Source organism: Lonchura striata, chromosome 1A, assembly GCF_050655825.1.
Source record: "Lonchura striata isolate lonStrDom1 chromosome 1A, ASM5065582v1, whole genome shotgun sequence".
Taxonomy (NCBI): Eukaryota; Metazoa; Chordata; class Aves; order Passeriformes; family Estrildidae; genus Lonchura; species Lonchura striata.
In genome coordinates, this window is record NC_140741.1 from 13,457,887 (window position 1) to 13,485,742 (window position 27,856).

Consider the following 27,856-nt stretch of genomic DNA (forward strand, 5'->3'; position numbering starts at 1 on the left):
ACACCAGCCACTAAGAGCATGATAGAATCACACCAATTGTATAAAAGGGATGGCTAGGCCACAAAGTAACTCTGCCACTTGGTAGTGGAAACAAATGCATATTTAGCTTAACTTTACTAATTAAAAATCCAAGAAAACAGGTGCTGCAGCTTTGTCACAACATAAGGAAAGAAAATTGACTTACCGACAGTAGTAGATACTGCGTAGAGCATGAGACTCTTATTCTCAGGGTCACGGGTTCATGCCCCACATTAGGCACCAGCTGCAAGAATCCCCTGATCCCCTCTGAGCACGGGGTGGGGAATCCTACATGGACAAAGATAAAAGATGGGAAGTGCTCTTCTCTTCGAGACTCAAATTCTGTTTATTATTAGGAGCCACCTCAGACCCAGGTGATGCCTCAGGGGTAACAGAGATTGAGGTGTCTGGTGGTGTCCGGAAGAAAAAAAGACTGAAGGTGTCATCCAGGGGGGTTTTGAGCCCAGAGAAAAAGGGGTGGGGAGGAACCAAGAAGCCACATCCAATGGGACACAGGTGAGGAGAGGGGGAGGGGAGAGCAGGTCAGGGAAAGACCACCACACCCAAGGCTTAGCAGGGAGGGGAAACGTATGTGGAATAGACCAACATGACATAAACTCCATAGTGCAATATAAATACTACTCGGTTGTAGTAGATAGGGACAGGCGGACGGAAGATTTTGGGATGTGACGGAAAGAAAGACCCCTTCCCCCTCTCCTCCTGCAGCACGTTATCTATTTCCCCAGAGAATGTAACCACACCTAACCCAGTAGTTTTCCACTCCTGACTAACTCTAGAGACCCTACCAAACCCCCCTGACGTAGCAAAGTCCCCCAAGACTATTTAAACCCATGAGATAAGATAATAAAGGCTTTCAACCGTCCACCACACTGGTCTCAGCGTCTGTTGTTGGCCCGAGTAGCCCGGACTAGGCCGGGCTGCCATGCTGTTCCTTGCAACCAGGTCACCTTGCCTTCCCCTAAAGGCAACACTCAGTGCAAATTCCCAATCATCCAGTGAAAAACAACAACTAAATAAGCTATTTAGTGCACCACAACAAGATACCTCCTAAAAGCTTCTTCTAATCAATTCCCTTCCCACACCTGTAACAATGCAAATCCCTAAGTCACAACTCAGAAATTTGACGAAAGGGGGTAGGGCTATATTTTTCCACCTCAAGTCTAACTGACTCATTTCTACAGGATCAACTGAGAGAGCTGACATAACTACTTGCTTGAGAAAGGGCTTTTCCAGTGCAGCAAGAATTCATTCTGTAAACAAGCCCTTTTCTAGGACAGTATTCAATACCATGTTTTGTACTCGGGGAAGCTAAGAAGCTGAAATTCCAAGTAATACATAAAATTACAGGGTTGTACATACTGATGACTTTATTATCCCCTTTAGATTTTTGGTATAAAAATCTTCTCAGAGCTCTTCAGTGCTCCTCTTCACTGGACTGCAATGCCTATAAGATTTTCCAAAGCAAATTCAGACATCAGTGCATTACAACCCAAAGGATTTCTTTTAAAAAGGGGATGGGGAGACTCCACACCCTCTCTGGACAATCTGTTTAGTGCTCGGGCACTGCCCAGGAAGTTCTGCCTCATGTCCAGGTGGAACCTCCTGGGATCAGTTTCTGCCTGTTCCTCTGGTGCCATTGCTGGGCCCCCTGGAGTAGAGCCTGGGCCCTGCTCTGAGCCCTCCCTGCAGACAGGGACACCCCAGGCTGAGGGTCCCTCTCAGCTGGGGCTCCTCTTGAGGCTGGACAGCCCCAGCTCCCTCAGCCTTTCCTTGTCAAGGAGATGCTCCAGGCCCTTCCTTATCTCTGCAGTCTCTGCTGGCCCCACTCCAGGAGCTCCATGTCACTCCTGTCCTGATGATCCCAGACCTGGACACAGCTCTCCAGATGTGCCTCCCAGGGCTGAGAAGAGGAGCAGGATCACTCCCTGACCTGCTGGCACTGCTCTTCCTGATACATTGCATGGTTCCACTGGCCCTCTTGTCCCCCAGGGCACTGCTGGCTCAGGGACAGATTGTTGTCCACCAGGACCCCCAGGTCCTTCCCCACAGAGCTGCTGTCCAGCAGATCAGCCTGTACACGTGCTTAGGGTTGCTCCTGCCAAGGTGCAGGACCTGCATTTGCTCTTGTTGAATGTCAGACAGCTCCTCTCTGCCCATCTCTCCAAGCTGACTCCCTCCGAAGGGCTGCACAGCCCTCAGGGCTGTCAGCTGCTCTTCCCAGCTTTGCACCATCAGTGAACTCCTGAAGAGGCATCGACCCCTCGGACAATCCCTGATGAACAAGTTAAACAACTCTGAGCCCAGAACAGAGCTCTGGAGGACACCACGAGTGACAGGCCTCCAACTAGACCCTAGGCCACTGATCACAACCCTCTGGGATCTGCCACTCAGCCAGTTTTCAGTCTACCTCCCTGTCCACCCATCCAGCCCACACTTCTGGAGTTTGCCAGTGAGGATGTCATGAGAGGCCATGTCAAAAGTTTTGCTGAAGTCAAGACAGACAATATACACTGCTCCACAACTACCATCCAAGTAGTTGTTTCACTGTAGAAGGCGATCAGGTTACTTTTAGTGAACCCATGCTGACTTCTCCTGATCACCTTATCTTCCATGTGGACAGAGGAAGCCTCCAGAATGAGACACTCCATCTCCCTTCCAGGGATTGAGGTGAAGCTGACTGGTCAATAGTTTCCAGGGCCCTTCTTGCCCATTTTGAAGACTGGAGTGACATTTGCTTTCTTTCAGTCCTCAGGCATTTCTCCTGATCTCCACGACCTCTCCAAGGTGATCACGAGTGGCTTCACTATGGTGAAGCACTCTCAGGTCTCTCAGCACTCATGGATGCATCCTGTCAGGGCCCATGGACCTGTGCATTCAAGTTTAAGTGTTTTTTGACCCAATCCTCCTTAATCAAGGGACAGTCTTCTTCCTGATGTTCCTTTACCTTGGTCTCCTGGGTCAGAGATCCCAGAGGGCTGGTCTTACTGGTGAGGACTGATGCAAAGGCAGCATTCAATAACTCTGACTCTTCTGTATCCTATGTTACCAGAGCCACCCCTTCACCTACTAATGAGCTCACATTATCCTTCATTTTCCTTTTGTTGGTGTATTTGAAAATGTCCTTCTTGTTATCCTTGACATCCTTGGCCAGATTTAGTTCTAGATGAGCCTTGGCCTTTCTAGTCTCATTCTTACTTATCCTGACCACCACTCTATATTCACTCCAAGTGGCCTGGCCTTCCATCTCCTGTGAACTTTTTGCCTATACTTGAGCAATGACAGGAGCTCTTTATTCCTCCCTGGAGGTTCTCATACCCTCAGCCTGACTTCTTTCTTTCTCATTGGGATGCATGATTCTTGAGCCTGAAGAAAGTGAGCCTTGAACATTAACCAACTCTCTTGGACCCCTCTTCACTGCAGGGCCTGTTCCCATGGGATTCTTCCAGGAATATCTTCAAAGAGGCTTAAGTTAGGTCACCTCAATCTTGCTTACTGTCCTGCTACCTCTTCATTCAACACTGAACTCTACAATCTCGTGATTACTACAGCCAAGACTACTCTCATCCTTCACATCTCCAGCAAGGCCTTCCATGTTGGTTAGTATGAGGTCGAGGACCACACATTCCTTGTGGGATCCTCTCATTGACAGGAAGTTATCCTCAAGGCTTTCCAAGAACCTCTTGGACTGTTTGTGCTTCGCTGTGTAGCTTCTGCAATAGATTCCAGATTAAAATCTCCAACAAGAACCAGGGACTGTGACTTTCAGACTGCTTCTACTTGCCTCATCCACTTCCCTCCTCCTGACTGGGCAGCCTGTGGCACACAACAGTGTCATGCTTACTAGCCTGTCCTTTTGTCCCAACCTGCAGGCTCTTGACTCACTCATCTTCCTCACCAAGACACAGCTCGACACAGTCCAAGTGCTGCCTCACCACTGTTCCCTCCAGGTCTGTCTTTCCCAAACTGTGTGCAGCCCCCTTCATGCCAAAATTCCAGTCACAGGAGCTGTCCCACCACTTCCCCGTAACTGCAATGAGACCACATTGGGCTGCACATACATTTCCAGTCCCTCCTGTTTATCTAGGAAGTTCCAGCTTCTTGAACAGAAATAAGAAAGCAAGATGACCCTTTTGTTCGGTCTTTTACATCACGTTAAGAAATTCTCTAATAAACTCACATTTATGGTGTTTGCTTTATTGTTAGGGACATTATAGTTTTTCAATTCAGTTGTTAAACTACAGTAATTTTTCAAAACAAGAACGCACTTTTTTTCCTCCATAATTTTTACAATCCATAGAAGCAACTGCACTCAGCAAATCTGGCACTGAAACAAATAGTTATTCATTCTAAATAATCAGAGTCCTTTGAGGGTAAGTGACATTAATCACAAGGTCCAATTTTAAAACCCAATTTCAAAGAGTGAACTCACCAACTAGGTTCCTCAAACAAAAGGTGGAAAGAAGTAGCTTTTTGCAGAAATTACGGCACTGCTCTGACTCAGCCCAAGGAGAAAGCCACCCTATTCCAGTGACTGTAAAGGCAATTGAGGTGGCCAGCTCAACTCAGGCAGTTGGGTACCTAAGTATGGCAAAAGAATATCTCCCCTCAAAAATCGCTTTCTGACTGTCAAACAGAAAAAAATAGGATTAGTGCCTTACTTGAGGTCCCAGATAACAGTGAAAGAAATAAGGCTTGCTCAGTTTGGCAAGAATTGAACTTTCATTTATATCCTAATGAGAGATTACAATGGAGGTTTTTTGTTCTTTTCAAATGCAAAGAGTCATGAATCCAAACTGATGTCACTGAGGCAGTTATACCTGGACTAAGTGAAGTCACCAACTTCTGTATTTAAGCAGGACCATCAGTCTCCTCTGTAGGTAGCTCCTTCTAGAGAGGTATTGAAACTTCTGTCAAGGCAGAGACTGGAGGGTTTTTTCCAACACCAAACCCAAGCAATCTTCCTAGATAATTTAAATAAAGTTCACACAGAGACTGTTACAAGAAAGCATGGTCCAGAGATCTGTGGAATTTGTAATTTTCTCTTCTTCCCCCTCATTCCCCCTCCCTCCGTGTTCCCCCTTTGTCCTGTGACCCAGCCCACCCCTCCCCCCTCCCCACGCGGTCCTTTGTCCCGATCCTGCGTTCCCTTATCACTCCCCTTCGCCACGCGGGTGCGTCCCTGCCCTGAACCTTGCCTTTCCCATCGCTGCTCCTGCCTCCCCAGGGTTTCTGGGGCTTTCCCTGCCCCCCCCATCCTATCCCCATTGGCTGCGGCTCATGTTCCCCCCCTGCCCCCAGCATGGGGTATAACTGACCCCCGGCCAGTGCTCTGGTATCTCAGGAACACGCTTCCACAATTAACACATGTCTCTACCCGAGCCCCGTGTCGCTATTTCGTCTATTCCCACACTAGAACTGAGCCTCGCAGAGCCGAAGGGGAAAAGCGGCCCCGCCTCTCCCCTCCTGCCACCGTGCTCCTGCCGGCGCCCACCCGGAGCCAGTCTCGCACGGCAACAGAGATCCATGTATTGCTTTTTCTATTGTGCATCCCCTGCAATGAACTGGATGTTGACTAATGAGCAAAACCTCTGAAAACAAACAGAAAACACCCATAGGAACTTTCTCTGTGAACAATGGAATGAAGAAAATTTGATCATCTAGAAAGGCACATCAAGCTAGATGTCTTGGTTTGACACTGGCACAATGCCAGTGCTTCTATGAAAATGCAATTTTTTTAATTGAATGCTGTGAAATGTGATTGAGAATAAAGTAGGTTAAGCTTAATAATAAAAGTGAAAAAAAAATTATTAAACTATTATTACCATACTATTATAAAAGAAAAAAAAGAAAAGCACATACTAAAATCAAAAATGAAAACTTTTTAAAACATTCCTCCTCCCCCCCCCCCCCCCCAATTTCTAACAAACTACAGTGAGACACATTTGGACTTTTACCCTTTAATATAATTAATACTAAGTTCATCAGGGGAGAAAGTAGTCTCCCTTGCACCATAGACCCCTAGGAAACACAGCTGCCACTTCCTGTGTTTCTATGTTATATATGGCACCGCCCGGAGAAAAAGTTTGCTATGATGATACTCTCTTTTTTATGTACAGTGCTTTCACTACTAATGTATGGATGGACAGACTGCTTTTAAGATTTTTTTCTTTTAAGAATGCTCTGCCAAGAGGGGAAAAACAACAGTTTCGTTTTTTACTTTTTGGGACTACAGTCCCCCCCATTTTCTTCCTTCCCTGGAGCAGAGTGTCTCAGGAACAGAGATCTTGTTCTCTTCTTCTCTGAAGACAGGGGGCACAACTATAAACTTCTTTAAATTTTCTCTGTTCGCTCCACTCCTCTTTTTTTTTAGCTGCTGAAGCAGGTCTCTTGGCTCACTGGCATCCTCTTAAAATACAGTCTTTCTTGGAGAGGAAAATCAGTTTAGTCTACGGCTAACAAGAAAAAGTTTAGCTAAAAAGCAACTCTATAATTTCTTTTTACCTAAAATTTCTCCTTCTAACATCCCATGGTCTAGGCTGTCTCTCGTCCTCTCTTTCGAACTGAGGAGGAGTAAAATTTCACAAAGCTTTCATTTCTCAAGGAAGGGTTAAAAGTCCTGACTCCCTGGCTGGCTCTCTGCCCAGATCACTGGCTCCCATGGCTGGGCACCTTGCGGCCTTGCTCTTCTCCTTCCCTGCGGCGTACTGCTGACAAGAGAGAGACTCTGGGGGAAGTGCAGACATTTTACATTTCTCTACCCTTCTATCTGCAGGGGGCTAGTGTGATTCCAGTCCCTCTACCCTTCGGCCTACCTCAACCTGGGCCACATGGGTCCCCTCCCCCACTCAGCCACGGGCCAGGCAGGGGAGAGTCCTGCACTGCACCCTGACCAGAACCAAAGAGAGCGAGTTCTCCTGGGAATTCTGTTTTTAACTCCTCTGTGTTCTCAGAGGTGTGTTTAGCTTTAATTGGTCAATATCTAAATTGACCTCTTCTTTCTGAAAACATTCTTTTTCCATGTCAAACCATGACACTAGATTCCTTGAAGTTTAATGAAATCAAAAGCACTAAATGAAGCATGGTCCCGCAGGTGCAGCACTTGGAGCAGCTCCTGTCCCATATGGGTGCCCTGTTAGAAACGTGCAGGATGCCACTGGGCTGGGAGGCCACTGGGAGAAGAAGCTGGGGCCCAGCTTGACCAAAATTGAGCAACAAATCGCAAATGTCAAATTGGGAGTGACACAGATACCTGCAGTATTCACACATGCATCATATATTAGCTACTAATGGTGCTTTTATCCCTGTTTTTAGCCTACTGTCAGCTCCTAGATCCATCAGGTTTTTGTATGCATGTGCTCAGTGTTAGTTTAACATAACCCAATCTCATACGCTCAATGTGAAAAGCTGTGAATACTGCTTTTCTTGGCTGCACAAACCTCAAATGCATAAATCTGTAAGCTCAAAGCAGCTGATGAAGAGTACCACAAAGTTGTGCAGCAATCCTTTCCTTTGCACTCTTCCATGTGACCAAGGTCAGGAGTGAAAATTGCCATCTATCACCAACTAACAACTTTTGGCTTCTAATCACATTGACAGAAGTAGCAAGAGACTCTGGATATCCATGCATGAAATATGTGGAAAACTATACAGCCATCAGAGTTCTCGATAAAACTTCTTTGACAGAGCAACATTAGCTCTTGTAGTACTCTCATGGGAATGGCTTGCTGCTCTTTGGTTCAACCCTCCATGGGAAGCACGAATCTGTGCCCAGACTGTTTTTGAGCTGTGCATATTTAAGACAAAATTAACAGAGAAAACACTTACTAGTTTGCAGAACAGCCTGTCACTAACTATGCCACTCCACTACAGTAGTATCAAATCCTCACACCACTAAGCAGCTCAAACATTCAGTTAACAGCTGTTCTGACAGACTGGAGTGGTACATGAGGCCCGTGAGCTATTTATTTTGGCAGTAAAGTGATGCTACTTCTTTTCTGTTCTCCCAGTCCCACCTGTAGAAGCATCCTGAATGCATCCTGTGCTAGAAGCTGATGGAGCAAGAATATCTACTACATGAATAAAAAGGGTCTGTTAATAACTGTGTATATTTCCTCTTTTGCATCTGCTCCTATATTTAAAGACAATACAACTTCCATGAAGTAAGCTGCTTAGTGCTGAGACAAAAGATGAACAAATCACAGAGTGAATTAGAGGGCTGCTGTAGCAATTTAATAACATTGATTTTGACAAGTAATAAAGTTAGATGTTTCTGCATTTCATAGTGTAGACTTCAGTAAGTCAGCAAGAAAATCAGACCTTTAAATAGGGACACTATGTAACTCAAGTGCCTTCAAGTCTGTAATAACCTTAGAGAAAAACCACCAGTGAGCAAAAATCAGAAAATTGATCTAACAGCTTAGTACCTGTTAAAGAAAAAATTGCCTATGAAAACAGCAAACAGAAAAATACCATTCCTGTATGTCAGCCAGATTACACAATGGAAGTATACAGGTCAACAAGCACAGGAAGCTAAAACTTCTTCCAAGAGGAAGAGGCTCCATCTCTCTTCAGCTGCTCTGTTTCTATCTCATGAAAAAAGACCTCAAAGCTATATTTTTATCACCTTCTTGCCTTCTAGAGTCTACAAGACAGGTATTAAATTTCTGGTGAGCCTGACAAGCCTTGATCCTATCTTCCAGCTAGGCAACATGTAGTGTAGGACAAACCACAGTGCCAGAATGAGGAAGAGCTGACAAAGGAATTGGGACAGGGGATGTGGAAAGGGCAGTATGTTTTTTTAGAAGCAGGCAGGTCACTGTCATCTAAGCATTGCTTAGTTGTCACTGCAGTGGAACAGCATGTGACAATAACATTTAAAACTTAAAGATCTGTGTGGATAGAAAAGCCTAAGAGTAAGATCACAATGCTGCCACAGCTGAAAATCTTCATCCACCTTACCAGCTACCCATTGTGGAATGACTGGAAGAGAACAGGAAACTCAAGGCTCCAATCATGTTGTGGGAACTCAAAATGTCTCTCAGACATTTTTAGAGGCTCCAGGCCGTGGTCAGACGCAGTCTGGACCCCAGCAGGCAGCTGGATTTAGCTGTGATTTCGAGTTTGAACCATGGAATGAATTACCAACTTTAAAGGTAGAACAAGCAGTCACAAAGTGCTAGATAGTATAGTAAATGTAGTCACAAAGTAGAGGGAAATATTTTTTGGTAGTGTACAGGGGGGTTTTAGTGCATGTACAGGGGGGGTTTTACTTTGTACATGGGGGTCAGAAGTTCTAAGATGGAGGAAAGCGGGCTGAACCCATCCTTCTTCTTTCTTCTTCCTTGCCTCCATGTTCTTGGTGATGTTGGCACTCATAGATTGGTTTAGAGTAGAAAAACACTTGGCAACGTAGGTAGTAGGTATTGGGGAATAATTGTAAACATGTTATACGTAATATATCTTATAAAAGATAGCAGCAACCCTGGGCGGAGGGAGAGACGAAGAAGACAGCAGATAGAGAGGATGTCAGGGTGTGTGTGTGCCTCTACCCAGGCCACTGATCAAATAGCTGCAGTCCAAGAACATAATCTGTTAGATAACTAGCAATAAACTGCCTTGAGACCGAACAGCTAAGCCTGCGGAGTTTTTCTTTGGAAGCACGGGTTGGAGGAGGAATTTCACCACCACATGTGGCCCCAAAACAAGGCTGGGGTTCTCACACATGTGACCCAGGATGTCAGCCTTATGGAAAGCTGTCAAAACAAATGTTTCACCAAAAATGTCAATTTTCATGAATCAGCATTCCAATTAAAACAAATGGTCAAATAATTCTATACCAACTTCAACTAACTGCAAATCTTTTAATGAAAGTTTTAGCACTTACTTCACCATTTAATGCAGTTTATATGATTTATCTCTTCATTAAGAAAAGATAAATCATATAAAATTAAGACAGGTCAGCACCTCTGTTTCTTTATATACAGTTCAGCAGCACATTAGCACCATGTTTTTTACAGTCATAAGGATGCAACAATGGCAAAGAATGCTTTTATCGTGAACATTCTGAGAGTCCATCTCAGAATCTCCCAAAGTGTTCCCAAAAGTGTTTACACTAATTCTAGGTTTTGAAACATATATTTTCTTTTGCCTTTCTAATTCATCTAAACTGTTTGACAAGCAGTGCTGTTAAAGTGAGTATATAACAGCACAGCTGCTGCTTCACACATTTTAAAACAATCACAAAAGGCTGCTACAGTTTTGCCCCAGGCCTATCCCATTCAGGCAGAGAGAATCTCAGTACCTCTTCCAGCAGGAATCTGTAGGAGTGGAAGACAGGAAAAAGAAAAGCAGAAAACCATGTTGTGCTCACAAACCAGCTAAATAACATCAAATATCTTGGAAAAGAAAGTTAAGTCAGAAATAGTGATTTGCTCAGGATTTGTCACCAAAAAACCACCAAAACTGCAATACACCACACAAAGAAGAACCAGAAACAAAATTCTCAGTTATCTACCCCTTGAAAAATGTTGTAGTACACAGAGTATCTTCTCAGTGATACACAAATCACTTACTCCACTCAACTATAGTGATAAGGCAGACTGCATCATTACTAAAATACCTATCTTTTCAGATATATTACTCTACTAAATATGTGATGCTTTTGTAAAGTTACATGCTCGAAACTATTGCCATTTCATTAGTGTTCAATTTAACCTGTACCTAAACATTTCTTATCTAAAGAAGTAAGTTCTGAAGCTCAAATGATGCTATACTACCATATTGTTGAAACTCAAAATGTCCCTCTGACATTTTTGGAGGTTCCAGGCCCAGTCAGAAGCATTTGAGACCCTGGCAGACAGCTGTAAACAGCTGTGATTTTGAGTTTGAGCCATGGAATGATTTACCAACTTTGCAGGAAGAACAAGAAGTCACAAAAGTTTAGGTATTATAGTAGAAGTAATCAAAAAGTAGAGGGAAGAATTTTTTAGTGCTGTACAGGGGGGTTTTAACACCTGTACAGGGGATTTCTGTTTTGTACATGAGGGTCAGAGGTTTTAAGATAGAGGGATGTAGGCTGGTCCTGTCCTTCCTCTTTCTTCTTCCTTACCTACATGTTCCTGATGATGTTGGCACTCACAGATTGGTTTAGAGTAGAAAAGCACCATTTAATATAGGTAGTAGGCATTGGGGAAAAACTGTAAACATTTATCATATAATGTACCATATAAAAGACAGCAGCAGCCAGGGGCGGGGGGGAGAAGAAGACACCAGACAGAGAAGGGTGTCAGGGGTGTGTGTGCCTCTGCCGGAGCTGCTGAGCAAACCGCAGCAGCCAGAGAAAACAATCTTTTAGATAACTTGCAATAAACAACCATGAGACCAAACAACAAGAGACTACTGAGCCTTTCTTTGGAAGTATGGGTTGGAGGAGAAGTTTTTCCACCACACAAAGCCACCCCGCGACCTAGGGTGGTCTTCGACACCACATACAGTTATTATTTTCTACATGCTGACTTCCTTGTGTAAACCAGCTGTTGGCATTTTCAGAACAATTATGTTGTCTGGATGCCTGATACTTTATATCATGGCCCACTCTGGTGCTAATCATAGGAGCTGAGCATTCATTATACCAAGAGTTACACAGAGAAACCTTCCTTTGAGACATCATCTGTTTATCTATGCAAATGGTTTCACAGCTTTTAAATTAAATAGCATTTCACCCTCAACTAAAATATTCAGTTGCTAGATTTCCTGACTTCATTTCCCAGGTTACATTTAGACCTTTACAAAACCAAAATATTGGAGCCTGTGCCCTTTTTGGTGACAAACCATCAATTAAAGGCTCCCTTAAGCAATTGTCTACTTAAATTGTCTCTACCTTGTGCTGTGTTGTGATTTTTAAGCTGTCATTGATATAAAACCACTACCCACCAACTCAGAACCAAGTGCACGTGACAACAGATGCCTCCAAGTTGACCCTGGTTCCAGCCCAGCAGCCACCATTTCCATGTGTTGGTGTACACATTACTCACACAAACTGTCCACAAATCACACAGCTAAGTGCTTCTATGCAAAAAAGAACCTACACATAAAAAAAAAAGTGTCTCAGTCTGTGTGAACAGCACTCCCAGTAGAGTACATTTACCTCATTCACAGTCACTTTGGCAATGGTCACAGATTTTATTACTGGAAATGCACAGTGTTAGAGTCAAAATGCCAATTCAATCAAATGGTACTTTTCTTCTGGCAGCAACAAAAGTTTGTCTGTGGGATCATTCAGCTTACTTTTGCTGACACGTTTTTCCCATTCTTGTGCTTCCAAAGAAATAAATAAAAGAACTGCTTCTCTAAACAAATTCATCCAATGCACTCTGGAACATGTCAAGAGTGACACAGACAAAATACGACAATACAGACTAAAAGGCTGAAAGAGCAGTGGGAACTCTTAAAAAGCGACTGGCAAAAAAAAAATTTGCTTTCTCTTATGATATGTGAAAGAAGCCCTACTTCTCAGAAGAGGAGAAGTAGTAAAACACTGATGTTGAAATAAGGTGGTAGAAAGGGAGAAAAACAGACCTTGGTGTTCATGTGTGTTTGTGAAAAGCACCTTTTTTAGGTCACACTGTCTTCACTACTAGTTATTTTTATTTCATGTAAAACCTCCTATCTTCCCACTCCACTTTCATACCTTCCCACTTCTTAACATGGTGATAGACACAAACTTAAATTCAGTGAAATTTGTGAAAAAGAAACCAGGACTAAAAACTGAAATCTGAAAGAACCAATTCAACTCCTCCACTACTAAACTGCAATCATGTCCTCACTGAAGGTAACTCTGCCCCAAACCAGATTGCTGTCCATATCCACTATAGTCTCCAAAATTACCAGCTGACAACAGAGAATTTCAGTTTTTGAAAACAACTTAAAGCACCTTGAATCCTAAAGAGAACAACAAATCTATCCACTAAAAAAAGTCAAGTTAAAATAAGACACTCTGAAATAAAACTGGGCATGGCCATTCCTCTCAAACAGTTCCTACTGCCGAAACACTGAGTAAGGTGTTATAATCAAATTAACTATATAACAGGGCATGTGAATTGCATAACTCAGTCTACAAATGTCTAGGTGGAGACTCAACCAGGCCCTAAATTACCACTTTCTTAACTTACATGATTTCTCATCAGGCATGGAAACACAGTTACATTAAAATGGTGTTGTCTTCAGTTATGCAAGACATGGTAATTCTAGGTGAAATAAAACTACTTAAAGTCAAAAGCTTTATGTACATGGTTTGCCTAGGAATTTTGTTGACTTTCTGGATATATCAATCAATAAATCAATATCAATCATATCCCATTATGATTTTGGAGCAGTAAACACTTTTATTTTTTTACATCCTTAAAACTTCACAGTTAGCAACACAAAGAAAACACCAAACTATCTCTGTTAAGATTAGTACACAACTCTCAACAGTATTGAGAAAATAGATGCCAGTGACTTTGTAATTTCAGAGGGACAGGCTGAAATGAAGAAACAAGTCATGTCATATCTTCAAAGTCAGACATAAAAAGGAAAATTATTCCCACAGATTTTTCTTATTGTTTTGTAAAAAGGACCCAGAACTTCTCCATCATAAAAACATTAGTCAAGTACTCACTCAATATATGTTTGACAAGCTTTGTCTTACATTCATGTGAACTTCTTGACCATACTCACACCAAAGGAAACCTACCTAGAAGCAACAGAACATCATGAAAATGGCAAGTTTCATGGTTCACAAGAACCATACTTTGCCATAAAGATATGTGTGCAAAAGAAAAAGATAGCCATTCCTTTTGTTGAAATGAATTTTTTAAAATTTCAAGCATAAAATTAATTACATACCTTTTTCTCACTACGTAGCTTGGCATTTTTCAAATTCCCAGCTAAACTCTACTTCATTAACCAATTTTGGCACAAGCATAGGGGAGAGTGGTCATCACACTGTTTCAACTGCAATTTTGGTCAGAAAAAATACATAGAGTAAGCTTAATTACATCCTTTACCATCTCAAGGGGAAATCCTTGAAGTTCATATTCAGCAGTTCCTGAAGTTTTATATGGTATCTAGGGTTCTGCACTAAGAAAACAATTGCTTAAGTCTGGACACTGGAATGCCACAAACTCTTTGTACAAAACCATACCTAAACAGCGTGGTCAACACTGCTATGGCAAAATAACAATTAATACTGTGATTTTATCTGTCTAAGATGCATGGCCTACCACAACAAGCCAGCCTGAAAAAATAGACAGTTCTTGGGACAAATTCTAAGGAGCATCTTAAATATAATTTGGAAAGAAGAACTTGAGAAAGAAAAGCACTTAAAAGCCACAACCCCAAAGGATATCCCTAATGCCTACATTACACACATTCCCTCCAAAAGCTGATGGTAAAGCATACTTTGAAAGTTGAAAAGAAGCAAATGGAAGGGAGAGAAGGAACGAAGAATAGCACAATTAGATGATCTTGACAAATACGTATTCTAAAAACCTCTCATTTTCTTCCATCTCAAAACCCACATATTTGCTTCTAACTAGGTCTTTTTAATGCAGAAACTTCATTAAGTAACCCTATTTTCAAAATACTGCATGCTTTTCCATTAGCAGAATTTTTTTTTAGTATATTTATTCCATAAAATTAGTTTATAGTAACTGGCTCTGCAGATTCTTTCACTGCTACAAAATATTTTCTTTTCCCTAGTTAAGCACATAGTTGTAAATTTAGGGACAATAATCCCCAATCAAATTTAGTCCTGAAAATCAGCAATAGAAGAGTGATGCCAAGTCATTCATGAGTTTAAGATTAGACAGGCAGTACTCAAGGCAAGGTTCAAGCATCGAGTAATTCCCATAGATGACTTTCCATGTGATTTCAGGAGTGTTCTCATCAAGCCTGTTCAATTGTTTAGGGTTGCTGTCTTTTGTTTTGTCTTTTCTTACCTTAAATATCGGACATCTGCTAGTCTATAAAGAGCTGACAGGCAGCATTTTCCAATATGACAAATTTTACTTCTAATCTTCATGAACTTAGTTTTAGAGTATCTTAAGGAGTTTCTCCCTCCTCCATCTTTTCCAAACGTCCTGACAGCTGTTCCAATCCCTTAGCTCCAGGACCACAAAGTGTGAGGTAAAACAAGCAGCAAGGAAGCATGCTTGTGAAGGCTTCCAGATAAAAGTCCAAAGGCTTTGTAGCCTCTGAAATACCTATGCCCAAACCAAGTTGTTCTGCAACTACATTCTGGTTTTGATGGCTTGGCTTCTGTAACACATTTCAGACACTTCTTATTCATAGATCATTTGGTGTATGTACTGCTAACATTATACTGGTGAACTCTACAGATAAAATATTCAGCAGTTGTTTACAGAGGTCATTTTTTGCAAGCAGAAGAGTGACAAAAAACTTTAACAGGAGCCAGAGCTCAAAAATCTAAAACCTCCCACACTGTTGAATAGGTGGCCCTTTGGCATCTGGAATCCTATTTATACTGGAGAAAACATCAAGACTATCTCTTTATGGGTGACCATAAAGTCCCAAAACACAAAAAATACCGAGCCTTTCTTCCAGCCACTGCTTGGCTCTATTTCTGGTGTGTCCTGCTGGACATTTAAAACTGATGCATAGAAATCCTCCATAGTCTGGATTTTCCTTTTTTAATTTTCATAAGCTAATTATCTGTGTATGATAGCAACCATTTTATTCTGAGAAGGGATACCGAGAAGACAGGACTTGCAACAATTGGGCCACAGTTTAATGAGAATCTGTCCCAGACAGGGAAACTTATGACTGGAAGAAAGGAGAACCTGCTTACATTTCATGGCCATCAATAAGACTGCCCTTTGTCTACTTAAATAGTGGGTAAAATGCTCTGGCTATACAAGCTGATGAAAGATCACCATTTTTAATTACATTAAAGCAAATATATTTATATTAAGGATTCAGTTTTCCAAGTCTCATTTCTTTAAATAGAAGAACATGCTTTTATGCAAGAAAATAATTCTTCTCATGTTAAATAACACATTTCTGTCAAACCTCAAGAACACATTGTACTTTCATGCTTTCATAGTATCCATAATTTAAAACCAAATTTGGTTGGTAGTTATAAAATGTTGATTAGGACTATATAATTTATTTCATGCTAAAACTTTTAGTGGTTATGAGCAGGAATCAGACCTTTACTAAAACAAATCTCTGGTTACAGTGCTGACTGGCTGGCCAAGCCATCCTATGCCTGTCAGCACTAAGGGCTGTCTTGGACACCACATCCAGCAATGCTTCTGCTCAGTCAAGAGACTGCCTTTACAGGTGTGTAGAGAGAGGGCAACAGAAATGCTCAGGTCAGAACCTCCAGCTACCATTGCTGGCCACAGTAAGCACATTATAAAATACTGATTAAAACAGCATGTCATCCTATTGCAATAAAACAACAAATTGTTTAATCAGGAAGGCACAGTAAAATTACAGCCCAACTTTTTATTATTACAGCTGTACTTTTTATACAGCTAATAGAGCATTTGTGTGATATCTCATGATCAGGTGAAGCACCAGTTTAGCAACATAAGCAGGGACAAAACTAGACAGCTCTGGACTGTTAACAACCGCTCAAGTTCCATCACATTTCAAGTGTTTACAGTAACAAATAGGCAAGTTTTGGTTTACATATCTGAAAGTTCTTCCAGGACGTACTTACAGTTCCACTACTTTATAAACCGTATATCTCTCTTGAGTAATTTCCCTCCCCCACTTAATTTTCACACCAGGCTAGCCAGGCTTATAAACAGATCTAAATATGTAATTCACAGAAACAATTTTTTTAGCATATACAAAAAAAAAAAAAAAAAAAGCATGCTAAAAAAATCATAGAAATATCAAAATAGTATCTTTTAGTACAAGAGTAAGTTTGTCAGAATTTATCCTGGAGGTTAGATCATTATATAAAGCAGAGTTTTATTCTATGACAAACATCTTGTTTATAGCAAAAGAATCTGTTTCTACTCAAGAATTGAAGACATTTATATGCTTCACTACAATACACAGCAAAATAATCACACCAGCTCACACAATCACACAAGCAAGAACATTTTCTTGAATTTTAAGGGAATTTTTAAACAATGGGCTAAAGCAGAGATCTTACTTATCCTTTGAATGAGAAAAGCAAGTTTCACACTTAACAGATTTATTTGGAAAAAAGCTCTTAGACTTAACAGTGCTCTTAGCTGCATAATTTCCTATCTTTACTACTTCTTGCTTGAAGTGGCAGAGAAAACTTAATACAACTAATACTTTATACTGAAACATGAAATTAAGATGTAAAAGTGAGAAACGACATGGTTCCCATGAGAAATGAAAATGAGAAATGAAAATGTAAAGTATGTGTTAAAAATGTGTTAAAACACCCCTGAGGAAAGAAAGGAGGCGGGGGAGGAGGGTGGAAGAGAGAGGCCCAGAGTGCTGACTTTTTTTTTTTTTTTAAAGGAGAGTGGTATTAGAAGGATTCTAATTAAACCATTAAGGTCCAGAAGATGTGTTACTATTCTTTATATTTCTACTCATCAGTTCAAGACAAAAAAAAGGGTTCCACATTTATGGACACTTACGGTTTGCTGTTTGTGTTTGGTTTTTTGGTTGGGGTTTTTTGGGGGCTGGGAAGGAGAGGTTCTGTCAGTTTGTTTGGATTTTAGGTTTTAAAGTACAAAACAATTAGACTGTTTCAAGTATGAGATACAATTAACTAGACACAGACACTAAAAACATATATTACATACACATTCTCACCCACACATATTCATTTAAAGTACACAGTCTAAAATCTAGAGCAATACCATGGAACAGCATCACTGGCCAATCTGAAGTGACTCTGCTCCCACTGACAAGGCTCTATTTCTATTACTTTCCCTCATTACAGAACACCCACAACTAGGCCAGGTGCTTTAAAAACAATCTGGAAATGGGAATCCAATACCAAAGAAATAGACTAACCAGAAACTCACAACTTGCGCTATAGCTGTACAACAAAGAGCTAAAGGGAGTAATTTCTTTCTCCAAGTGTCAAGCAGATATCCAAAGCAGTAATATTTGCTTTGTTCAGCTGATTTTCAGGGCATATATATACAGATCCTAAAATGGTAAAATAGTACTGGTTCAGATATAGCCTCAACTAACAACCCTGACACCCTGTAATGTGAACCAGCTCTAATCTGCACCTGTTCCTGGGTCACTGCACAAGTTCTCAAAATGCTTATTTAGATATTTTATTAGGCCACCTCAACATTTGTCCCTGGTATGTCCTCCTTTCTCAGTGGCTGCACTGTAAAAGCTGCATTTGCTCAACATCCTCCATACAGAGTATTATCCTGTAACATTTTATCTGACCTCTTTATACAGATGTCAGAAGTGGAACATATTAATTACCCAGGGGTACAGTCTTATTTTTTTCCAGGAATGCAGCCACATAAAGATGCTTCTTCTGTAGACTTTTTTCTTTCTTAATCATGTTGAAATTTCATACAGCTGAGTGCTCCAATTTTCATTTTTAAATCAAATGTAATCCATAGTTTACTTAAAGAATATTATCAGTCAGTTTTAAATCATGATAGCAAAGGAAATAAGCCATAGATCAATCTTTTTTTCATCAAAAACATAAATCCAGTTATCAGTGTCCTCCAGAGAAACAAAGACAACTTTCTTCTGCTCCACTTTCTACAACCTTTGTTCTAAAATTTGGACTAAACTAAAATGAACACATTTCAGTAACCCCCCAAAACATGAATGGAGGACACACCCAATCCACAGCCAGCCAGCCCTACCTGGATTTTAAATTAAGGAAATGTAAGATTTCTTCCATCTGTGCACCCCATGAAAAGGCCAGACACCACCATGTTCCTCTGACCCACTGCGATTCAGGCTTGCTATGAACAAATGCCCCAGGTCAGCTGTACAGATGTATTGGCTGATACAGCACAGCAAGAACTGTGAGTATAATTTCATCTTAAGGCAAAAAGTGTTTATGGTGCTGCAGCTCACCAAGAAAGGCAAGAAGATGGTTGCAGGATGCAGATAAAACATTTAAACCACACTGCAGTGAGCTGTAATCATTAAACACTAATTTTGTCTTCTGATGCAGATCTGGTTTAAGACACACTGTCTGCAAGGCTCATCATAATTTCTGAAAAAAACCCCCTCTGTAATATCCTGCTTTGAGATAGTAAAGAGATTACAAACAAAGCCTTTTTCCAAGATGAATTATAAAGGTAATTAATTATGATTATTAAGCTCAGTCAGCTGCAGGGGTTTTAGTGAGCAATCACAAGCTCCCTGCTACAAGTCTCAGTAGCTGTCATGGATTCTGAAGTTATGATTTCCTGACAAACACTGCCAACTTACCTAAGTTACATTTGGGGGAGACAAGAATTATTTCTAGGGTTTTTTGTTTGTTTGGGGTTTTTTGACTTTTTTTTTTACTCTGGCCCCTTCCTCAGAAACTGCATGGACTTTCCTTTAAAGCCTCTCCACCTCCTTCATAAGCAATGCTACTTTGGACTTCTCAAGCAAGAACATAGGATGAACAATTTATCAGATCATAACTCTCTGCTGTAAATTAATAAGGTCCTTTTGAGCTCCTGTTTAGTAATTAAAAGTAATCTTAGAACTATTTTCATTTTTAGAAGTGTGTGAAAAAACTTTTTAAAATCAACATAATGCATAACAGAAGCTTAAAATCATGACTTTTCTTTTTTTTTAATACAACAAGTCTTCATAGTCTAGACTTGGATGCTAAATTATAATTGCAGGGACTGAAAATGCAGATGCAGAAGCCTGCCAAAAGACTCATCATCAGACGGTGTTCATGCAGAGCAGAAATTACTACCTCATTTTAAATACCTTGGTCTAGCTCATTAAATAAACACTGCATGCAAATCTGAAGTATACTTTGATGCATTAATAATTTATAGCAAGTTGCATGAAGTGACTAATTACCGTCACCCGTACCTCTACAGTACTGACCCTTTAAAGGACAGGACAAATCATACTCTTGAAAGTTACCTTAAATTGCCAATAGACCATAATTTTGCATATCATGTTTACATGTCTCACCCAAACCAGTATGAAACTAAAGTGAAAAAAAAGGCCAAAGAACTGAAGTGTTCTGACAAAAATCTACAGTGCTGCAAGATGCTACTGACATTCACAGGAAGGTTTGCAAGAGCTGGAAAGCACAGCTCTCAAACTGATCCCCTCCACAATCTTGTTTTCTAGCCCAAGAACTGAATGAAGGAGGTAGCGATGCAAGATTATTTTCAAACTTGCCTACAGCTAAAAGCATCTACAACTTTGTTATATGAGTCTATAAGAAAAATGTTTGTCCTGCACTAATCAATTCTGTACACTCTGGTATGACTTTTAGCAAGCCAAATCTCTCCTATCTCCTCCCACAAATGAAAAACTAGGCAAAACAACTGCAAAATAAAGAAAACATATTAGCAACCTCTAGCAGTAGGTTGAGGACAGGCAGACAGTGGCAGTAACATCTAAAACCAGCACAGCAAGATTAACAAGAGAGGTCACCTCTCCAAGTCCTCACTGTTTTCAGTATGTGAGTTTCTGGTTACCTTCCTTCACATGAGGAGAAAAAAGATGATGAGGAAGAAACTAACACTTTGACCTGTGCAATAAAATGACACCTTTACAATTTCTGCATCTATCCAACATGGAAATATCCTAGCATAGGACTAGAAACTAGTACCATATGGACCATATATGATCAATCTCAAACAAACTTTGCAAAGTTTTGCTTGTCAGTTACATTAAAACTAAGAAAAAAAACCAACAAAAACCCTAAAGAAAAACAAACCCCCTAGGATAAAAAATTCAAGGCTATTACAGAAAATTAATAGCGTCTGCTCTTGTTCACAGTAGCCACAAACACCTTCATAGGACCAAGAGCCAAACTCCAAACAGCTTGTACTTGAGAAGCAAAAGGAGCTATAGTTGTTCTGTGGCAGGAGATGGCAAGGAATTCTAGATGCTGTGCCAGGCTCTTGCAGGACAAAGTGTTGCACCCTGCTGGGTTCTGAATCATGCAGTATAATCCTGGCCTAGGCAACCTTCTCTGCTTTGAAAGGCCATACCTGGAGATTAAGGTCAACCAGCAGTGCCCATGCAAGGATCAACCACCTATGAGTGACAGCAGAGCTGCATTTTAGATTGTCCCAGAGTTACATGCAGCCCCAAGAGGCAAGGTAGGCCACTCCTGGTACGGTTTCATCAGGACAACCTCTGCAATACTGTTGCAATCTTTAAATAATGAAAAAGTACCTTCTGGTTTGTTTAATATCCCAGCTATTACTGGAATTTAGTGATGTATTTGCAATCATCAACATCATCTGATCAACAGAACCTCCTTAGGTGAAGAAAGATTAAATACATCTTACAAATCTGTGCCATAATCATAGGAGTCTGCAGATTTCATATCACTTGCCTACTAACCTCAAAATTACCTCCTTAGTACATGGGCCAGGCTATACAGCAAACAATTAGCTGAGTGCACTGATCTGTCACCTGTGAAACATTTCTGTCAGCAGAGGAGCAGCAGAAAGATTTCCAATCAGAAATCATCTGCTCAAGGGAGAGGTAGCATCAAACAAGAGAAGGTATGAAGCAAAGCTTTCAGTTATTTGCATTATTTTGGCAATTTACACCCAAAGTGGCATTTTATGTAATGTTAACTTGCCTGAAAACAAAAATATACTGTACAAGAGAATTTACTGAGAAATTCTGAATTTTTTGTTCATTTAAATTTTTTTTTTCCCTCAAATCAAAGGTACTGTAACTATTAATAGAACTGTCCATTTCCCTTTCTTTATTCTGTTGTATAACATCTGCCACTCAGCAAACATACTACCACTTCCCACAAATCTTTTGTTGCAATGCTAAGATGGAAGCACAATACACACAGAAGTGAGAAAAGCCAATTCATTCTGATAGTGCTCCTTACAAAGAAAGTTGATAGTCTACAGATTAATTTTTGGAGAATTGACACTATGATAATGAAGTCTTTACCATAAGGACAAAAGAGCTGCACAAATTAAAAAGCAAAAATAACCAAACATATCAACCCCCCAACAACAAAAAAAAAACCAAAAAACCCACAAACAAACAAAAACACAACAAGAAAACAGCAGTAGAAATATACAATACTGCACTTTAAAGCAGTACTTGCTCAAGAATCTGAATATGCCTTTTTTTCCCCCCAACTGGAGTGCCAAAGCAGAAAAATCTACTTGCTCAACTTTCATGTGAGCTGCTCTTAAATAAAGTGCTCTCCTGCACTTGTTCATCTAACACTTGGTCTTCTCCTGGCAAAAAGTCACTACTGAAGTGTCAGTATTATCTCCAGCTGCAGATCTTATTAAAAAAGGTATCATGTTTAACACCAGACAGGAAAACAGTTCCAAAAAGGATGGATAGGACCAAGGAGCCTTCCTGGAACCTTCAAAAGAAGGCTGAACTAACATCCCATTCCCCTCACCTTTATCTTGGGGCCCTTCTCTCTCCTACTACAAACAGAGTATTTTATTGAGTATCAAGACAAGTAAAACAAGGTAGTTGTAGTGTATGAACATGAGCAATGAGAAGTTCAAACCTCAGAATGTACACAGGAGATGGACAGTAAGAAGAATATAGATGTTTCAGATATTAATGCCTTCCTACATTAAGTAAAAAAAAAACCCAGACTTGGCTGCTGTGCCTCAGTTACCAAATACTTTCTATTAGAAAATCCATTGCATTTCTTATTACTAGTAATAGACATGGAAACCAAGTCTAACTTGTACTCCCGTATCTCAGTTACACATAGAATCTCACACACAATCACCTGATGGCAGTGAAGTAAAGCTGCCCAAAACATTTATTCTTTAATGCCTCAACTGTTTCTGTAATGTGCTCTGAAAGAGCCCAATGACATTCCTACAAAGCATCACAGCACTAAGCAATGACCTTCATAACCCTGGAGTATCCTACAGCAGCAGTTGTGAGAAAGACCAGAGCATTGGTGAAACATTTAAATTTTACCAAATTTCACTACTTGGGACACTTCCAAGAAAATGTATTATTCAACACTATGTATCTCTGCTAGTTTATACTGTTAACATTTAATTTCCAAGTAGGCATTCTCATGTTTTCAGCAAGATAGACAATTTTAATAAATATACATCCAACCCCAGAAAAGACTAATAGTCTGGGACTTGTATCAGATTTCAGATTTTTCATTAAACACTTGATGCATGCTACATTAGATAAACTATTTTTCACAATTTAACTTTAATGAAAAACTGAACTGATTGGTAAAGATGACCTTAGTTTAAGTTTTGCTGCTAAATTATTTCTTTTCATGAATTGCAAATTTAGAAAATTGTATCTGAAACAAACATTGTGTGAGCATAATAGGAGGTGGATTAGACTGCAGGAAAACATGAGGGGGGTTGCTTTTCCAGGTTTCATATTTTATTAACTACTCTTAGAATTTTTTATGGCTTACTCCTACCACTATTTGCCAGGCAACATCTTGAAACCAAAAGACATTACAGAACTAAAAAAATGTAAATACTAGTGAAAGAAGCATCCATACAAAAACAGTTTGGATAATTTCTTTTCTTTTTAAATTGACATATCTGTGCTTATGTCACCCTTCCACCTATATTTCAAGCTTTGGAGAGTGTTCTGAAATGTAACCAAATTTATTGAAAGCTGAAAGGTTTTCAGTTATAAAACTGCATGTGAGAATGGCAATTTTTGCACCTGCAACATGGTAAGCCAGAAAGTGGATATCCTGCTATATCACCTTCTCAAAACATACCCTTCACATAACAACTTAGAAAGTGACCTTCAAAAATTCGGAAAGAAAAGAATATTTTGTCCTTAAATTACAATTGTTGGAGGGATATTTTTGCTTTGGTTAGAGGGGTTTTGTTTGAGTTGGGGAAGGGGGTTTGGTGTTTGCTTTTTTTGCTTGTTTTGGTTTAAATTTCAGCATATTTTTAGGAGTGTTTACTCCTACTGCTTTAACAGATCATCAGTATGGAAAATGGTAGAGGCTTGCTTTACTTTTGACCTATTTAATTTTCTTCTTGTCTTTTCCTCTTGGTGTAAAATATTAAGAGAGAGTTTGCAAACATCAAGTTGGGATTGCTGAGCATGCTACTCTGCATGTTCAGAAAATACAAACACTGTTCTAAAAAAAGGCCAACTGGCTTCACAACAGAGTTTTACTCCTAACCAACAAGAATCCCATTCTCTCTGGTTACAAGCCAAATCAAAGCCACTTTAAATGTGTGCTTCCTTCCTTTTAATCTCACATTCAGGATGGTGGGTAGAAAAGACATGAACATACAATTTCCTTACACTCTTAAAGCATTTTAGAATCTAATAAAATACAACTAACACTATCATTGCCCCCAATTTACAAATTGCAAATACATGGAAAAAGCATACATCCATACTTTTCTTATTTCCAAAACTTGAAATATGGGTACCAGAAAATAAACATATCTTCTGTTTATAAATTGTCAAAGAACTATTAAAACTATTAAAATACTCAAGATACAGTGTTTCTATGAAGTTCAGAAAATAAGCTGTTTTGCAGAGATTTTCTTCTTTTGGAGGAAAAAAGCCAAACAAAAATTATAATGCAAAGGAATGGCAAGCAGTGAAACACAACCCTCATCTTTCCAAAGAAACAAGGCACTAATCTGTCACCCCCAAAAAAAGAGTTGGCTGAAAAACATATTTGAAATGGCAGTACAATAGATTAACTGGCTTGTTCGAGGAAATAAAAACTACAGTAAAGATTTGTTCTATACTACAGATATAAAATATTTTCAAAAGGTTACACAGCATCAATGATAATCCATTAGTATTCCACTTTGGCTGTCCCAAACGCTTTGTCGCAGATGACTGCCTTTGGCGTAACCTCAAGCCAACCATTCACATAACCTCACCAAAACTCCACTGAATTTTCCATTGTTGGCAAATGCTGTTTTGTTCCAAGCACAGAGCAAAAAGAGCCTCATCCAGGGACTCAAATGGGAACTGAGAATATAACATCAGTTCTAGAAGGAGCTGAGACAAAACCACAGGATTTTTAAAACAGGAGTTTCGCCAAGGGTGGGGAAAGGAGCCTCTCTTGTAAATTTTGATGAAGCTTCAAAACACATCTCGAGTTGTTATTAATACAGTACGTTGACTTTCCCATTTCTTCAGATGCTTCAATAAAGCATGAATATCAACAATGAATAGTTAAAAAAAAATTTAATTTCCTGATACTTCAGAGAGGCACAAGTCTGTCTGTTCACAGGCAGCTGTTACTCTTTCTAAGGAAAGCAGATTTTATTAGTTTTTAGGTTAGAACTTCTCAATTTCTGCAAATCTTTTGCACTACAGCCCAACTAAGTTTCTAGTACTGTTTTCTAAAGTCTGATGATTCCTGATTGTTCACAAACCAATATGAATGGAACTTCACAAATCTGCAAATCACACCAATAGAAAGAAACAAATGATGCAAAATGGCTTAGGATAACTTTGATAACAGCATTTGAAATCATTCAACAAACAAGAAATAGAACAAATTTTGGTATTTGTAACTATTTTAAAAAAGACTTACCCTCTTGCAGGATCTAAGGCAATTGCTCTGGGTTGATCCAATTCTTGCCAAAACAAAACTTTCCTCAGTGATCCATCTAAGTTAGAAACCTCAATCCGATTTGTTTCTGAATCTGTCCAGTACAACTTCTCCCCCAGCCAGTCACAGGCCAGCCCGTCGGGTGACAGAAGTCCAGAAACAACCACGTTTTGTATGCTCCCGGATTTATTAAACTCTGTCCGTTTGATGGCTTCCTCACTGACATCACTCCAGTAAATCAAGCCCTTGAGGAACACGAAGTCCACGGCGGCTGCGTCCTCCAGGCCCCCTACGATCACCGTGGCGTTCTCCTTGCCGTGGGCAGCGTCCACCAGCCGCAGATCCCGGCGGTTTGCGTACAGCAGCAGTGGGGCAGCTGCACACAGGACAGAAACAGGAAGACACACAGACAGGGGTGTTAGCATCACTCATATCAAGCATAGCTTGCACTGTGATGGTGTATCAGGTCATCAGTAGCTACAGATTTAAGAGTATCTTTACAAAACTAAGAAATACCATTTTGCAGTTTGATTAAAAAGCACCAACTCAAACCTTTTCAACTTGGTTACAAGTCTTCTATGGGCAGATCACTATTTTGGGTTGTGCATTATTAAAATAACATTAAAGAAGAATGGCGAGAACAAAGAAAATGGAGGTTTGAAGTGTCCAAATGACACTGCTCTGTAGAGAATGATCAGAAAGACAAGAGTAAAGCAGTTTTCTAAGTACTCAGTACTGGCTCACCTAAGCAAGGATTACTAGTCTTGACAGAATTTAGAAATATACACTGCACCTCTATGGAAGCATAATTCATGTCAAGCTACCAGAGCCACCTGCATGTCACTATTCCCTGAAATTATGTATCTCAGACATTTTACATATAGTACATAAAAATACAAAATTCATTGCACAGCATGAGGCAAATGTTGGTTTGGAGTGTTGAAGGTAGTATGAGGAGGTAGGGAGAAAAATACTTCTACAGGAATGGACAAAACACAGTTCTTTCAGATTCAACTCTAACATTCCTGCTTTGTTCTCTAACAAAAAGTCTTTATTTTATATGCTTTTTTGCTTACCCTGTCAGTTTGCACAGTCTGTATATTTTTCATAACACCTAAGATGACTAATGTAAAGCAGTAACCATGAAAAAAACCAGTTTCTTAAATGTAATATGCCTGTTTAATTGTCCTTAACCACAAGCTATATATAGCATGCTGAAAATTCCAGCCTCATTCCTACTTCAACAAAAGGTTCAGAAAAATACTACATTTGTATAAGGCAGACAATGACACCCTTTAAAATCCACTACCAGAAAACATTTCTACCTTTCCCTGCATTTACTCAGAAACTGTAGCACCAGAGCTTTACAGAGGCATTTAGATCTATAAATGCTCCTCTACCTGTCACCACGCAAATTTCACAGGGATCCTACAGATTTATTCTTCAGCATAGGTGAGCACTTCAAATCTCCAGCAGGATGGGTATCCTAACCAAAAGGGCAAAATTTATAGAGCCAAGGACGTGCATGGCTCAGTAATGTCAAGGGCCACACTGCCAGAAGAGCAATAGTTCCCTGTATGCCAAACTCACACTGAAACTGGAAATACTGACAGACGTCAGTAAATTCAAAAGCTGGTTTCCAAGATCAGACTACCCACCTCATTATCTTATAACGAAACAACTTCTCAAAGTCCCTGTAACATGTGAATTGGGAGAAGCTGAAAGAACTAAGAAAGTTCCTTCATCTACCTGCAATTAAATGAGTTCTATATATGTTTTGGGGTGGTGGGAGTTTTGTTGGTTTTTAAGAAAACTGAATTGCTTATGCTGTCATCCTAAATTTAGAAACACTGAATATAACTTGATTTATGCTGAACTTTAGACAGAACAAGGGAGGGGTGAAACTTTGTTAGTTTTAATAATACCAAATTTGTATTTGTATTCCATTCTCCAGAAAACAATTTTTATTGTGGAAAAAAACATGCAAGTTTAGAGATTATCTTCCCATGAAGATTCTTTTTAAATTAGATGGAGACTCTTTATATTAAGAATTTATTATTACTTTACTTTGCTATCTCCTTCCCTTCCTTGCATAATTTCCCACCC

General features: G+C 40.0%; 1 protein-coding gene across 6 annotated transcripts in view; it reads right to left on the bottom strand.

Annotated features, from left to right (window-relative positions):
• The window catches only part of LRP6 (LDL receptor related protein 6), a 133,744-nt gene that overhangs the window by 92,974 nt on the left and 12,914 nt on the right, over positions 1 to 27,856 (bottom strand). For 5 of the 6 annotated variants that reach the window (XM_085568169.1, XM_085568168.1, XM_085568167.1 and 2 more), the window contains exon 2: positions 25,733 to 26,126. Coding sequence is in view for 4 of the 6 variants with exons in the window: in XM_085568168.1 (XP_085424294.1) it covers positions 25,733 to 26,126 (394 nt within the window). In the remaining 2 variants the exon portion in view is untranslated. Of the gene's footprint in view, positions 1 to 184; positions 307 to 25,732; positions 26,127 to 27,856 lie in introns of those variants that run through there. The other variant, XM_021535117.4, reaches the window with a different exon arrangement.